At 42.5% G+C, this 16,013-nt stretch overlaps 1 protein-coding gene across 5 annotated transcripts in view; it reads right to left on the reverse strand.

Moving 5' to 3' along the window:
* Window positions 1–12,912: 12,912 nt before the first annotated feature.
* Window positions 12,913–16,013, reverse strand: part of rb1cc1 (RB1-inducible coiled-coil 1) — a 172,384-nt gene continuing 169,283 nt past the window's right edge. For all 5 annotated transcript variants that reach the window (XM_067979953.1, XM_067979947.1, XM_067979928.1 and 2 more), the window contains one exon: window positions 12,913–14,166. In XM_067979953.1, coding sequence (XP_067836054.1) covers window positions 14,089–14,166 — 78 coding nt within the window. In that variant the 3' untranslated portion in view covers window positions 12,913–14,088. The remainder of the gene's footprint in view (window positions 14,167–16,013) is intronic.

Genomic DNA, 16,013 nt, shown 5'->3' on the forward strand with positions numbered 1-16,013 from the left:
CCATTTTGTTATCAATTCGCATTTCCAACAATTTGCAGTGCAATAAACTTTCGAGCTGAAGGGTGAAGAAAATAATCTAATGGGGCTCACTGAGATGCCCCGCTCCAGCAAATTCTGAGCCAATATGTACCAGACTTCCATCAACTTTGTAACCGCTTCAAAAAAGTTGAAAAGAAGTTGGTGAGACAGGATGTTCTTTTCCAGCAGCTATGTTGAGATTCCCCAACAGCCTCTGCTCTTTTCAGGTGATTATATAATCCATCTCTAATAATGCTTTCTAGCAATTTGCCTGCAATTTTGAAGTTAAACTAACGAGTCTATAGTTTCCTGGTTCTGATTTGTTGCCCTTTTTAAATATAGGCACGACACGGCTTCTTTCCAGTCAATGGGAACAATCCCTGGCCTGAGCTATTAATGAGGAATCTTACAACACCAGGTTATAGTCCAACAATTTTATTTTAAAATCACAAGCTTGCGGAGATTATCCCCTTCGTCAGGTGAATGAGTGAAAGGTTCTCAAATCGCATATCTTATATTAGGCTAGGACACCATCACACCAATCAAAAGGTGTCGTTGGTGTTCAGACAGGTCAGCCATGGAGAACAGTACGTCCCAGTACACTGAATATACATTGTGTCAAATTACACAGACAGAGAGAAAGAGACCCAAATGGCAGAGAGAGAGAGAGAGAGAGAATGAGAATATTAAAAACAGATAACTTTTTTTTCCCTTGCTGGTGGGGTTACGTGTAGCGTGACATGGCTATCAATTTCTGATCGACTATTTTGCGTTGTCGTGTGTCTCGAAGGCCGCCTTGGCAAGACCTCTGCAAGACATGCCAGATCATCGACACGGATACCACCATCACACGAGAGGACACCACCCACCAGGTACATGGTTCATACTCCTGTGACTCGGCCATCGTTGTCTATCTCATACGTTGCAGGAAAGGATACCCCGGAGCATGGTACATTGGCGAGACCATACAGACACTGCGACAACGGATGAACGGACACCGCGCAACAATCGCCAGACAGGAGGGTTCCCTCCCAGTCGGGGAACACTTTAGCAGTCAAGGACATTCAGCCACCGATCTTCAGGTAAGCGTTCTCCAAGGCGGTCTTCGAGACACACGACAACGCAAAATAGTCAAGCAGAAATTGATAGCCAAGTTCCGCACCCATGAGGACGGCCTCAACCGGGATCTTGGGTTCATGTCACGCTACACGTAACCCCACCAGCAAGGGGAAAAAAAGTTATCTGTTTTTAATATTCTCTCTCTCTCTCTGCCATTTGGGTCTCTTTCTCTCTGTCTGTGTAATTTGACACAATGTATATTCAGTGTACTGGGACGTACTGTTCTCCGTGGCTGGCCTGTCTGAACACCAACGACACCTTTTGATTAGTGTGATAATGTCCCAGCCTAATATAAGATATGCGATTTGAGAACCTTTCACTCATTCACCTGACGAAGGGGATAATCTCCGCAAGCTTGTGATTTTAAAATAAAATTGTTGGACTATAACCTGGTGTTGTAAGATTCCTTACATTTGTCCACCCCAGTCCATCACCGGAATCTCCACATCACTGTTAATATGAGCCAGTGGTGCACATAATAAAGCCCCCATTTATTTTATCACCCTAGGCTGAATACCATCAGGGTCAGCTACCCCATCTGTTTTAAGAGTCCCAATTCTAGCAAGGTGTATTTCAGCATTCACTTGTAAATGCTCAATTTTTGCCTCTCTCATATAACAGCAGTCATAACACTATCATCTTCAGTAATGAAGGCAGCTGCAAACTAACCATTTAAAATCTTAACCATGTCTTGGGACTCCATCCAAATATGACTTGCAGAATCCCTCAACAGGCCTATGCTATCCTTGGTAGCTCCATCATTCCAAACAGCTAAAAAAGATCTTGCTATCACCATCACATTTATCAGTGATCTTTTTTTCCATTGATCTTTTGCTCAATCTGATGGCAAATTTTGTTGCCCGCAACTGAATCAGATACCTATCCCTATTTGAGATTTATTACCTTGAACTTGGCAAAATATTTTCACTTCAGTTTAATTGTTCTTTATACATCACCATTTAGCCATTTTTGTTTTTGTTTTACCATGTCCGCTTTGTTTGACCCAAGGGATGTGCACAGCTTCTTTATGAATGGTTTCAAAAGTACTCAATTTTTTCATCTTTGCTGCAATTATTCTGCCCAGTAGGAACCCCCACTCAACTTAGTAAATTTGGCCAGTAGACCAATATCATCTCTCTCAAACAATTAAGTCCTAGTTAACAAACAGAACTACACTTCATCCTTTTTGTCCTATTCCGTCCTTTCGTAATCCCTAATATCTCTAACTTCAACGCTGGTTGTTTGGCCCTAATGAGGTGGAGCTACATACGAACATACAAATTAAGAGCAGGAGTAGGCCATTCGGCCCCTCGAGCCTGCTCTGCCATTTGATAAGATCATGGCTGATCTTATTGTGACCTCAATCCTACTTCCCCGTCTACCTACTATAACCTTTGACTCCTTTGTTAATCATGAATCTATCTAACTCAGCCTTAAAAATATTCAATGACCCTGCCTCCACCGCTCTCTGGGGAAGGGAGTTTCACAGACTCACGACCCTCAGAGAAAAACATTTCTCCTCGTCTCCATCTTAAATGGGAGACCCCTTATTTTTAAACTGTGTCCTCTAGTTCTAGTCTCTCCTACAAGGGGAAAAACCCTCTCAGCATCTACCCCTTCAAGTCTCCTCAGGATCTTATATGTTTCAATAAGATCGCCTCTCATTCTTCTAAACTCCAGTGTATACAGGCCCAACTTATCCAACCTTTCCTCATAAGATAACCCCTCATCCCAGGAATCAGTTGAGTTATCCTTCTCTGAACTGCCTCTAAAGCAATTATGTCCTTAAATAAGGAGACGCAAACTGTACACAGTATTCTAGATGTGGTCTCACCGATGCCCTGTACAACTGTAGCAAAACATCTCTACTTTTATATTCCATTCCCCTTGCAATAAATGCCAACATTCCATTTGCCTTCCTAATCACTTGCTGTACCTGCATACTAACTTTTTGGACACCCAGATCCCTCTGTACCTTAGAGTTCTGCAATCTTTCTCTATTTAAATAATAGACTGCTTTTCTATTCTTCCTGCCAAAGTGGACAAGTTCACATTTTCCCACATTATACTCCATCTGCTAAATTTTTGCCCACTCACTTAACCTATCTATATCCCTTTGCAGACTCCTTGGGCGCTAAATTGAGCTGTGTAGCGCCCGTTGTTTCGGCACTACGCGGCCTCTCCGACATCCAAGATGGCGTCTTGGATGCGAATGCACGCTTCCTGGTATAGGAATTAGTGCAGGTGCAGATAACGAACGCTGGAATCGTGCAAAGCAGGGAGAAAATGGCTTCAGTGTGCAACGCTAACTCAACGCACAGTCTTAACCCCGACCATCTGAACGTGTCTTAGAGTGCCTGGAAGACTCCCCACCAGCGCTGTTTAAAGGGACCATGCAGGATTTACAGGTTAGTGGCTGGATTATTGCTTCTGGCTGCAGAGACATTTGTAACTGTTTTTGGAGTTCTAGACTTGAATACTAGGACGCGGGGACATAGCATAACATTTAGAGCCAGGATGTGCAGGAGTGAAGTTAGGAAATGCTTCTACATGCAAAGGGTGGGAGATGTTTGGAACACTCTTCTGCAGTCGGCAGAGATGGTTAGATTTCTGTGAACCAAGGGTATTAAGGGATATGGGGCTAGGGCGTGTATATGGAGTTAGGTCACAGGTCCACCGTGATTTAATGGCAGAATAGGGTCGAGGGGCTAAATGCCACTGCCACTTGCTGCCTCTTGATATGCGCTACCTTCTCCTGCAAGAAAGCGGGACGTGTGTCTGGGTGATGTGCCTGTCGTGGTTGAATAGCTGCCAGTGTGTGTGGCCGGCTTGGAACAGTGGTAACGTGTAAGGGCAAGAGGAAGCATCTGATTGGAAGAGTTGAGTACTGATGAAAAGAGTTTATTGGTATGTGGGGGATGGGCGGTGTAGTGCGTGTTGCAGTTGATAGGAGACGCCATTTGACAGTTGACCTCACTCACCCTGACCACTCACGTCAAAGCATTGAACTTCTTCCTGCACTGCATCCATGTTCATGATGCTATGCATCGGGCATTGACTTTGTCCCCCGTTGCCTTTCGAGTATATGTCTGGAGGGCCTTTTGCACACCCCACCCCAGCAACCCGCGGATATAGGATGTCCCTCCTTCTGTCCACCTCTTTCACCCAAGGTCTCTAGTGCATCAGCAGGCCTGGTACCAACTCAGAACAGCAGATTGGAGGATGTGGCATTTAGTAGTGCGCAACCTTTATTCAATGTTTTAACATAACTCATCAGTATGTAAGCATAGGGATGAGACCTGCATCTGTGCTTTACATATGCGAAGTCTGATCTCCGTTCAGACAGTAGACTGTTATTTTCAGCAAATAACAGGTACCAACTACCTTTCTAAGAAACATCCTCCCTTTGAGATTGAGCTCCCTCTGGTGGTGGAAACTGCAAATTGCATTGATTCCACGTGCAAGGCCTGGAAAGGAAGGCCGATTGCAGGTAAGTCCTTGGGTGGGTCAAAACTTGCATCCTGCCTGGGCATGGGGTAATAACATATCATGCTACCTGCGTCCAAAAACAGCCCCTATTTAACTTTTCCCCCCTTATGTCCTCTTCACAACTTACTTTCCTACCTACCTTTGTGTTATCAGCAAATTTAGCAACCATACATTCGGTCCCTTCATCGAAGTCACTGCGGCCCCAGCATTGATCCCTGTGGCATTCCACTCGTTACATCTTGCCATCCTGCAAATGACCCATTTATGCCTATTCTCTGTTTCCTGTTAGCTAACCAATCCTTTATCCATGCTAATATGCTACCCCCTACACCATGAGCTCTTATTTTGTGTAGTAGCCTTTGATGTGGCACCTTGTCAAATGCCTTCTGGAAATCCAAGTACACCACATCCACAGGATCCCCTTTATCCATATTGCTTGTTACTTCCTCAAAGAACGAATAAATTATTCAAACAAAATTTCCCTTTCACAAAGCAGTGTTGACTCTGCCCGATTGCATTGAGATTTTCTAAGTGCCCTGCTATAACCTCCTTAATAATAGATTCTAGCATTTTCCCATGACAGAAGTTAAGCTAACTGGCCTGTAGTTTCCTGCCTTCTGTCTCCCTCCTTTCTTGAATAGAGGAGTTACATTCACTATTTTCCAATCTGATGGGACCCTTCCAGAATCCAGGAATTTTGGAAAATTAATACCAATGCATCTGCTATCTCTGCAGCCACTTCTTTTAAGAGCCTAGGGGACTTGTCAGCTTTTAGTTTTTTCAGAACCCTTTCCTTGGTGATTGTAAATGTTTTAAGTTTCTCCCTCCCTTTCACCTCTTGATTCAGTGAAGAGAGACACATTATATCTGTTCATCTGCCATTTCCTTATTCTCCATTATTAATTCCCCAAACTCACTCACTAGAGGACCAATGCTCACTTTACTTTTTTCCTTTCTAAATACTTCTAGAAACACTTACTGTTTTTACATTTCTAGCTAGCTTTCTCTTGTACTCTAATTTCTCTCTCATTATTCTGTGTCATTCTTTGCTGTTTTTTATATTCTGACCAATCTTCTGACCTGCCACTAATCTTTGTGGAATTGTATGCTTTTTCTTTCAATTTGTTACTATTTTTAACTTCCTTAGCAAGTATCCCTGAAGGCTGCCATCATTGGTACTGGCTAGCCTAAACAAGGGAGGAAAGGTCACTTACCAGAGTTGCTGTGTTTCACTGGTGTAAATGTTATAGTGGGAGAATTTGTCAAGCAGTATATCTGATGTTGAACATTTTGGTTAGCAAAGTATAATTGGGAAGAATATCTATTTAAAAAAAAAATCATCCTTTGGACTTCAAAGCAGACAGGTATAATTAGTTCTCTGTATAAAAAATTTCTTTACTGAATCTCTGCATTACCAGGCAATTGAGGAGCTGGAGCGAGTGGAACACAGAGTCTCATTTCTCACACAAACTTGATATCTCCAAAGTAAAAATAATAATACAGAACACAAACTGACCTAGATGTTTTGTAATAGATCCTGTAAATTAAATAGAAAGAACTTGAAGTAGATATATAAAATATAAACCTTTCATGTCCTCAGATATCCCAAAGCACTTCACAATGAATTACTTTTAGAAGTGCAGTCTGCCAACTTGTGCAGCAAGGTGACATAAACATCAATGAGATAAATGACCAGTTAATCAGTTTTGGTAGTACTGATTGAGGCGTAAATGTTAGCCAGTACACCAGAACTCCTGTGCTCTTCAGTAAAAGATCCTATGGCATTATTTGATCAGACAGGGCCTTGGCTTAGCATCCCAGATGGCACCTCTGACAATGCAGCACAATCCCATTATTGCACTGGGAAACGCTCAAGTCCCAGGCAAAAAAGGAAAAGAGAATGGAGACCAGCGATGCCGATCTCCACCTCCTTTACATTATTCTGGGATTTCCGGGCTTCTGCTAGGGAGGAGCGGGGCGGGGGGACGTGGAGAAAGAGGAGCAGCAGAGTGCCTGCACCTACAACAGGCATATGTAAAGTATGTCCGCCATAGTAATGAAGCATACCTGCCCCTCATACCTCATTTTCCTCACCAATGCTGGAAGGTTGCCTATTTCGAGGAATGCCCAAAACTGCACCTTAGGCCTGCTCCTAGCCCCACAGATTGCAAAATTTAGAGAGGGACAGAACAAAAAAAAATAACCAAAGTCAGTCCCTTTTTCTTCAGGTACAGTGATCAACACTGGAGGCTTTCTGGCTGCTTTTTTGATAGCAGTCAGAAGGCTCTGATGCAGGCTGCTTCCTTTCTTCCAGCAAATTCCTTACCCATCTCCAAGTTTTATCTACAATGTCCACTGCTTAAGCACGTGTAGCAGTTTTTCATATGGGATTATCATAAGCTTTCTGGAAGTCTGGAAAGTTGAAGAAGTGACACCTCAAGTGGTCATTGGAAAGCCCAATGGGATGCAATTTCCTAAAAAAAAAGGTTCCAGTACAGCTACAACACTGGCATCCACCCGACAATGTGGAAAATTGCCCAGGTATGTCCTGTCCACAAAAAGCAGGACAAATCCAATCCGGCCAATTACCGCCCCATCAGTCTACTCTCAATCATCAGCAAAGTGATGGAAGGTGTCGTCGACAGTGCTATCAAGCGGCACTTACTCACCAATAACCTGCTCACCGATGCTCAGTTTGGGTTCCGCCAGGACCACTCGGCTCCAGACCTCATTACAGCCTTGGTCCAAACATGGACAAAAGAGCTGAATTCCAGAGGTGAGGCGAGAGTGACTGCCCTTGACATCAAGGCAGCATTTGACCAAGTGTGGCACCAAGGAGCCCTAGTAAAATTGAAGTCAATGGGAATCAGGGGGAAAACTCTCCAGTGGCTGGAGTCATACCTAGCACAAAGGAAGATGGTAGTGGTTGTTGGAGGCCAAGCATCTCAGCCCCAGGGCACTGCTGCAGGAGTTCCTCAGGGCAGTGTCCTAGGCCCAACCATCTTCAGCTGCTTCATCAATGACCTTCCCTCCATCATAAGGTCAGAAATGGGGATGTTCGCTGATGACTGCACAGTGTTCAGTTCCATTCGCAACCCCTCAGATAATGAAGCAGTCCGAGCCCGCATGCAGCAAGACCTGGACAACATCCAGGCTTGGGCTGATAAGTGGCAAGTAACATTCGCGCCAGATAAGTGCCAGGCAATGACCATCTCCAACAAGAGAGAGTCTAACCACCTCCCCTTGACATTCAACGGCATTACCATCGCCGAATCCCCCACCATCAACATCCTGGGGGTCACCATTGACCAGAAACTTAACTGGACCAGCCATATAAATACTGTGGCTACGAGAGCAGGTCAGAGGCTGGGTATTCTGCGGCGAGTGACTCACCTCCTGACTCCCCAAAGCCTTTCCACCATCTACAAGGCACAAGTCAGGAGTGTGATGGAATACTCTCCACTTGCCTGGATGAGTGCAGCTCCAACACTCAAGAATCTCGACACCATCCAAGATAAAGCAGCCCGCTTGATTGGCACCCCATCCACCACTCTAAACATTCACTCCCTTCACCACCGGCACACTGTGGCTGCAGTGTGCACCATCCATAGGATGCACTGCAGCAACTCGCCAAGGCTTCTTCAACAGCACCTCCCAAACCTGCGACCTCTACCACCTAGAAGGACAAGGGCAGCAGGCGCATGGGAACAACACCACCTGCACGTTCCCCTCCAAGTCACACACCATCCCGACTTGGAAATATATCGCCATTCCTTCATTGTCGCTGGGTCAAAATCCTGGAACTCCCTTCCTAACAGCACTGTGGGAGAACCGTCACCACACGGACTGCAGCGGTTCAAGAAGGTGGCTCACTACCACCTTCTCAAGGGCAATTAGGGATGGGCAATAAATGCCGGCCTTGCCAGCGACGCCCACATGCCGTGAACGAATAAAAAAAAAGTTGGTTGGACAGAGACAAATTCTGCCATTTACAGCCATGTTATCAGCCAATTAGGTGGTTAGTTTCATATAGGTTTGTGTGCAGTTTGTTCCGAATGATCAATTCCATATTTTGTTATTGATATAGAACTAATGGATCTAATAAAATCACAGATTTTTGTTCTCATCTTTTTTGAAAACAAATACTACTTTTGCTTATTTCCAATCTAATGGGAACTCCCCCTGTATTATTTGACAAGTCCTGACAAAATGTCCCCATTTATATTCTCCAGCACTAGACTCAAATGCATGATCAACCGCACAATGTGCACCACCTATAGGCTATTTGTACGTAGAAAGTTCAGATAAGACATCAAAAGTGGGGAGGGAAAGGGCAAACATTTAACCTCTCAGTAGCAACAAAAACTTGCTGACTGCATAGGTAAAGCCAAAGACATAGCATTTGTCTGCCCCTCAAAAGCAAAAATACTGACAACTATGCAAAAGCAGACATAACTGAAGAATTGTGGTCAGTGCAATTGTCTCAAGCTTTTACCCCCTGGAAAGTCTTCTGAAGTTGGGTGTCTTGTAGACTAGACATTGAGCAGAATCAGCTCTTCTGTCAACTACATGGCATCTTCTCAATAATTTGGCAGCACAACAAATCTATTTTTATATGTTTAACACCACAGGGAAGAATCTTCGTGGTTTCTATGTGTAAATGACATATCTGCATTCAAAATGTACATTTATAAAGTCACTACACAAAATAAATCTTCTCCACACATTAATTTAAAGGAGGACCTCAATATGATTTGATAACTGAACCTTATAAGTAATCCACTGAAATGGACAGCATTTGAAGCAAGTGGTTGTGATAGCATTGATACCTTAATTGGACTCAAAATAACTACACTCCATCGAACAGCACTTGGTTCGTTGGTGGAGGAAGAACGGTCATGGTATTATTGAATTGAATGAGCAATGAAGGCATAAGCAATCACTGACTAGGGTCTTAGTTTTGGTCAAAACCTGGGATAACCACCTGGCTTCCCAGTTCTACTAAAAATCTTCACACACTTCCATCTTATCCCCAGATGATTCTTACTATCAAAATTACCTATCATAATCCTCAAGGCACTCCTGAGCATGAGTTAAGCTGCAAAAATTTACAAAAATTAAGTATATAGCTGAAGTTTTAAAAAAAATCATATTAAGGTAGCCACAGAATTAATTTGATCCACAAAATCACTAAGATTTTGCCAAAAGGAATGTTACAAGAATTTGAGAGACTTGTAATATTCAACATGAATACGGGTTTCAGCCATGTCACCCAGACAAGGATTAGATCATTCAACTCATCTGAAAATATCTGAACCTGCTTGGAAGATGAAAATCAAACAATCGCTCTCCAGATTATTAACTATAGCCTTAATTTGCTGAGCTTAATGTTGGGTATCTCCTACAATATGCAGGGTACACATCAATAACTGGAGGGGAGGGTCTCCTTGGGGACTTTTCCTCCTTTTATTTTCTGTCCCAACTCCCTCCGAAGCCATATTTCCTGTTGTCATGTATCTTCACATGAGAAAAGTGCAGACAGCATTTTTAACAGTAAAATACAATAAACCGTTGAAAAGTATAAGGCACTCTGAAAATCAAAGTAAAACAGTAGCATCAGGCATTTGCAGCACCTGTGCAACAGTACATCACCATGAACCAGCCTCTTTGGAAGTGGGGAGTCATACCTAGCACAAAGGAAGATGGTAGTGGTTGTTGGCAGCCAATCATCTCAGCCCTACGACATTGCTGCAGGAGTTCCTCAGGCAGTGTCCTAGGCCCAATCATCTTCAGCTGCTTCATCAATGACCTTCCCTCCATCATAAGGTCAGAAATGGGGATGTTCGCTGATGATGATTGCACAGTGTTCACTTCCATTCGCAACCCCTCAGATAATGAAGCAGTGCATGCCCATATGCAGCAAGACCTAGGCAACATCCAGGCTTGGGCTCATAAATGGCAAGTAACATTCGCGCCAGACAAGTGCCAGGCAATGACCATTTGCAACAAGAGAGAGTCTAACCACCTCCCCTTGACATTCAACAGCATTACCATTGCCGAATCCCCCATCATCAACATCCTGGGGGTCACCATTGAACAGAAACTTAACTGGACCAGCCATATAAATACTGTGGCTACAAGAGCAGGTCAGAGGCTGGGTATTCTGCGGCGAGTGACTCACCTCCTGACTCCCCAAAGCCTTTCCACCGTCTACAAGGCACAAGTGAGGAGTGTGATGGAATACTCTCCACTTGCCTGGATGAGTGCAGCTCCATCAACACTCAAGAAGCTCGACACCATCCAGACAAATCAGCCCGCTTATTTGGCACCATATCTACCACCCTAAACATTCACTCCCTTCACCACCGGCGCACTATGGCTGCAGTGTGTGCCATCCACAGGATGCATTGCAGCAACTCGCCAAGGCTTCTTCGACAGCACCTCCCAAACCCGCGACCTCTACCACCTAGAAGGACAAGGGTAGCAGGCACATGGGAACACCACCACCTGCACGTTCCCCTCCAAGTCACAGACTATCCCGACTTGGAAATATATCATTGTTCCTTCATCGTCGCTGGGTCAAAATCCTGGCACTCCCTTCCTAACAGCATTGTGGGTGAACCTTCACCACACTGATTGCAGCGGTTCAAGGCGGTGGCTCACCACCACCTTCTCAAGGGCAATTAGGGATGGGCAATAAATGATGGCCTTGCCAGCGATGCCTACATCCCATGAACGAATAAAAAGGAGAAAATTAGAAAATAAAAATTCCAGAAAATGTCCCAAAACGAAAAAACTTATAATAATGACTTGCATTTATATTGCATTTTGAATGTAGAAAAATGTCCCAATTCACTTCATTGAGGTGTAATCATAAAAAAAAAGATACCAAGTCAAAGGAAGAGATATTGGGACTGGTCAAAAGCTTGCTCAGAGAGATAGGTTTTAAAGGCCTTTAAGGAGACAGAGGAGCAGAGGTGGAGGAGTTTAAGGAGGGAATTCCAGAGCTTGGTGTTTAGGCAGCTGAAGGTAAGGCTGCAAATGGTGGTGTTGGGGAGAATTCCGAATGGAGAGTTCTGCAGTTGGCTGGGGGGGTTTTATCTGGCTGCAGGTCACAGAGGTAGGAAGGGACAAGGATGGGTTTTAACAAAGATAAGAATTTTAAATGTGAGGCATTGGGGGATTGGGAGCCAATGTAGGTCAGCAAGGAGCGATGGACGAGCAGAATAAGATATGCGGAGCAGAGTTTTGGATGAGCTGAAGTTTACGGAGCGTGGAAGATGGGAGGTCAGCCGGAAGAGCATTGAAGTAATCAAGTCTGGACGTGACAAAGGCATGGATGAAAGTTTCAGCAGAAAATGGGATGAGGCAAGGGCAGAGGCTGTGGAAGTTAAGGAGATGGAAGTAAGTGATCTTTGTGATGGAAAGGATTTGGCATCAGAAGCTCAGCTTGGAGTCCAATAGTACTTAACCTGAGACAGTGGCTGAGGAGAGGGATTGAATCAGTGTCAAGGGTATGGAGCTTTTGGCAAAGGCTGAAGACAATAGCTTTGATCTTCTCAATGTTTAACCGGAGGAAATTGCAGCGCATCCAGGATTGGATGTCAACACAGGGGCAATGGAAAGGTCGAGAAAGGTGGAGGAGAGGTAGAGCTCGGAATAGTCATTGTACATGTGAAATTGACCCCATATCAACACAGCATGTAGATAAGGAAGAGGAGGCAGCTAAGATAACAGTACTCGAAATCCAGTCGTGGCAGTGGGCGCAAATTTGAATACAGGAACTGATCTTGAAAAAAAATAAACAGGCACTCTGACATCCTTTCTGAATTGGCTGTGAAAATCTGAATATTGGCAATCTTGGTAGATGCAAAATCACTTGTAACAGTCAGTCTGAATAAAGCATTAGATAGCTGCAGGAAAGTTTTCCAAAGAAAGGAATGAAAAATTCATAGTCTGAGCTAAAGATTAGGGATTATAGCCAATTCCTATTAAAGAAGATTTGAAGAACAATTCTCAATTCTGGGTCTGGTTTTTGATGTTTTGCTAATTATTAGTTGCCTTGGAACCAGTACTTTGAAATAGGATTACACATTGCTTTAAAGATTAAAACTTTTTTTCTCTGTTCTGCTGCTCAATTAGTACCATGCCACTATCCAACTGCTTATTTACCACGGTCGAGAGAACATAAATAGTTCATTGCTAAAATGTCCATCACTCAAGGTATGCTGTATTTATCTATCATAGTATGCCAACATACAGTGACAGCATGTTGTTTGTCACACGTTGTATTGATAATCCCAATTATATTTTAATAAGAACAAACTTGCAATTATATAGTGCCTTTCACAACCATAGAACTTCCGGAAACACTTTACAGCCAATGAAGTAATTTTGAAGTGTAGTCACTGTTGTAATGCAGTACACAGTAATAACTTTAGCAGGAAAAGTTAACAACTTTATCCAATAATAATATAAATTTACACTAAATTTTAACATTTCTATTTTCTTCTAGTAATCCATATCTGTGATTTTAAACATTTTGCATAATGCATACTCTACAGGTTTAAATGTTTATTGTTTCAAAATTCTGAATTTCTTTTACAATACAGTAATGTTTTTACTTGAAGATTTTATGATGGTTAATATACAATGAGAAATTGGTTTTAAAATTGAACACAGGTCACTAAGATGAAACAATATATTAAATTTATTCCAGGTTTCTGGGAAGCTTTAGTACTGTGTTATTTGTAAACAACACAAAATCTTCCCTTCCAATGTGTATACACAATTAATGATTGATGGTGCATTTTTGCAGAAATGCAATGTCCAGTCATATTCATTGCACAGTTCTTCACCATACAGGGCTAGATATCTATATATTTCTAAGTAACTTCAGTATATGTGTAGATTAACAGCTAGAATGAAAATCCATGGAAGCAAACAAGATAAAACTTTATATGGGACTTTTGCATGCTAGGAACACTCCTATAAATATTTAAATGATTAAATACATATGGTAAAGGTGGTTTGCTCATAAACTACTTTGATAGTGATAAATTCCTTCACAAATGCTGGTAATAATGACAAATGTTTTAACATCTGAATATTCAGTGATGTTTTTGAACAGGCAAATAACATGGCTATTATGCCACAATGTAGAGGGCATGCTCTTTGAAAAGAACGTATTTGGTCCACATTTCTAAGTCTTCTGGGTAAGAATAAAAGCAGTTCATTGAATGAGACTGGATGCATTTTATAATCTGGGCAGCGCTGAATGCAATACATGTTGAATGGGGAGTAGCAAATAATGAATCATCTCTCCAGCAAGTTTCCAATGATGTGAATTACATTTGTGCCACCTTCTTTTAGAAGCTGCGTAACAAATGCTGCACAAAAAGCCATAAAGGAATTGTGACAGAAAGGAAAGGATGAGCTAACAACAGTTTGTTTCATATCGTTTCATACTTTCTTGTTCCAGGGCACTGCTTTCACTCTGTAAAATTTTGTTCCCAGAGGAACTTTAAATCTGTTTTGAGCCTGAAATCAAAGGAAACAATATTTCAGTTAGTCCAAACAGTTCAGCAGATATAAAAACTTAATATAATGTAACAAACCATACATTAACACTTCTTCACTGAAAGTATTTCCAGTACAGGATTACAAAATCCTAATAAATAACTCCAAGCTAATAAATGTGATCGGTTTTGATACATTCCAAAGCTCTTTCACAAGTCAAATGTGGCTAAGATCAATCAACCCATCTATATAAAAAGGGTGCATTCTACTTATAGGATGCAACAAGGAAGGAGCCATTGGTGTGCTATTTATTTAATCACTCAAAATATTAGTACATAGCTTCAAAAACAAAAAGACTTGTTGTATATCATCTTACCTCTAACTTGCATACAGGTAGGTAAGACAGGATAACTTTGCATTACTGAGCCAAACATTGGAGCCATATTATGTACAAGTTTGTCGTTAAAAGTTTGGTACCCCATATTTTGTTTGCATCAGTTACTCTATTATATATTATGAATCACATATCCTAGATAACTTTTAGAAACATTATGACAACAATCAGAAATGATAATCCATAATATGTGAAGTCAAGAGGTATTTGGAGACTGAATCAAATTTCTCCAGTGAAAGTATGCTTAGCACACATACGGTATCTATATAAAGACAGCACAAATATGTAATAGCTAAGCTGATAATACATCACTTCAATAAGGGAATTTCTCTTGCTATTAAGTACTTGTCACAAACCTCAGTGACAACACTGCCTTGTCACAAGCTAGTTGAATTCCTCTACGTCCTTAGACGTTTACCTCACTAATGTCGGTATGCACGCTCCTCTGAATGACAAGGTATGCAGCAAACTACAAAGAACTTTGGTCAGAGCACATCCATACTCCAACAGACCTCAATGCTCTTTGTGACTGGTTCTATCTGTGCTTGACTGATATTTGAGTGTGCTGCAAAAGCATCAAGTACATAGCAGGCCACCTGCACACTGAAGGAATGCAAGTCCTTATGGTTGATGCGTGCTATCAGATTAAACAACGTCTATATCTCCAGATAGGTACAGTCAGCCATATCCAGCACCTAGAAAAGCCAGAAACAGCATAGAATTTGTCCTTTGTAGCCGATTCTGCATTCTGGAAGTGAAAGAATTGCGAGAATTCAGTAAAGTGCTTCAATCACCTCTGAATATAGATAGGCATGATGCCTTGATGAATGCCACCACAACCTCTTGACCCAGTAGTTAAAAATTAATGACTGCTGTGACAAAGTCAGAGGCAGTGCAATTGCAGTCATTGTGGGTCCTTCTGAATCAACTACAACTTGCATTTATGCAGCGCCTTTAACACAGAAAAATGTCCTATGGCACTTTACAAAGGTGTAATCAAAAATACATTGATGCTGAGCCAAAGGAGATATTAGGAAGTAGGACTAAAAGTTTGATCGAAGAGGTGGGTTTTAAGGAGGGTCTTAGAGGAGGATAGGGAAGTGGCGAGACAGATGGGTTTATGGAGGAAATCCCAGAGCATGGAGCTTGGGTGGCTTAAGGCACAGCTACCAACGGTGAGGCAGAGGGAGTGGGGGAAAGAGATTCACAAATCAGAGGAACGAAGAGTTCGGGAGTTGCAGGGGTTGTAAGGCTGGAGGTTCGAGATAGGAAAGAAGTGACTTAAACACAAGGATGAGAATTCTAAATTGGAGGTGTTGGGAGCCACTGTAGGTCAGCAAGGACAGTGGTGAGTGGGAGTTGCTTTGGGATAATATACAGGCGGCAGCTTTTCGGATGAGCTGATGTTTACGGAGGGTGGAGGATGGAAGGCCGGGCAGGAGAACATTGGAATACTTTGAGCCTGGAGGTGGCA

This window comes from Heptranchias perlo, chromosome 3 (genome assembly GCF_035084215.1).
Source record: "Heptranchias perlo isolate sHepPer1 chromosome 3, sHepPer1.hap1, whole genome shotgun sequence".
Taxonomy (NCBI): domain Eukaryota; kingdom Metazoa; phylum Chordata; class Chondrichthyes; order Hexanchiformes; family Hexanchidae; genus Heptranchias; species Heptranchias perlo.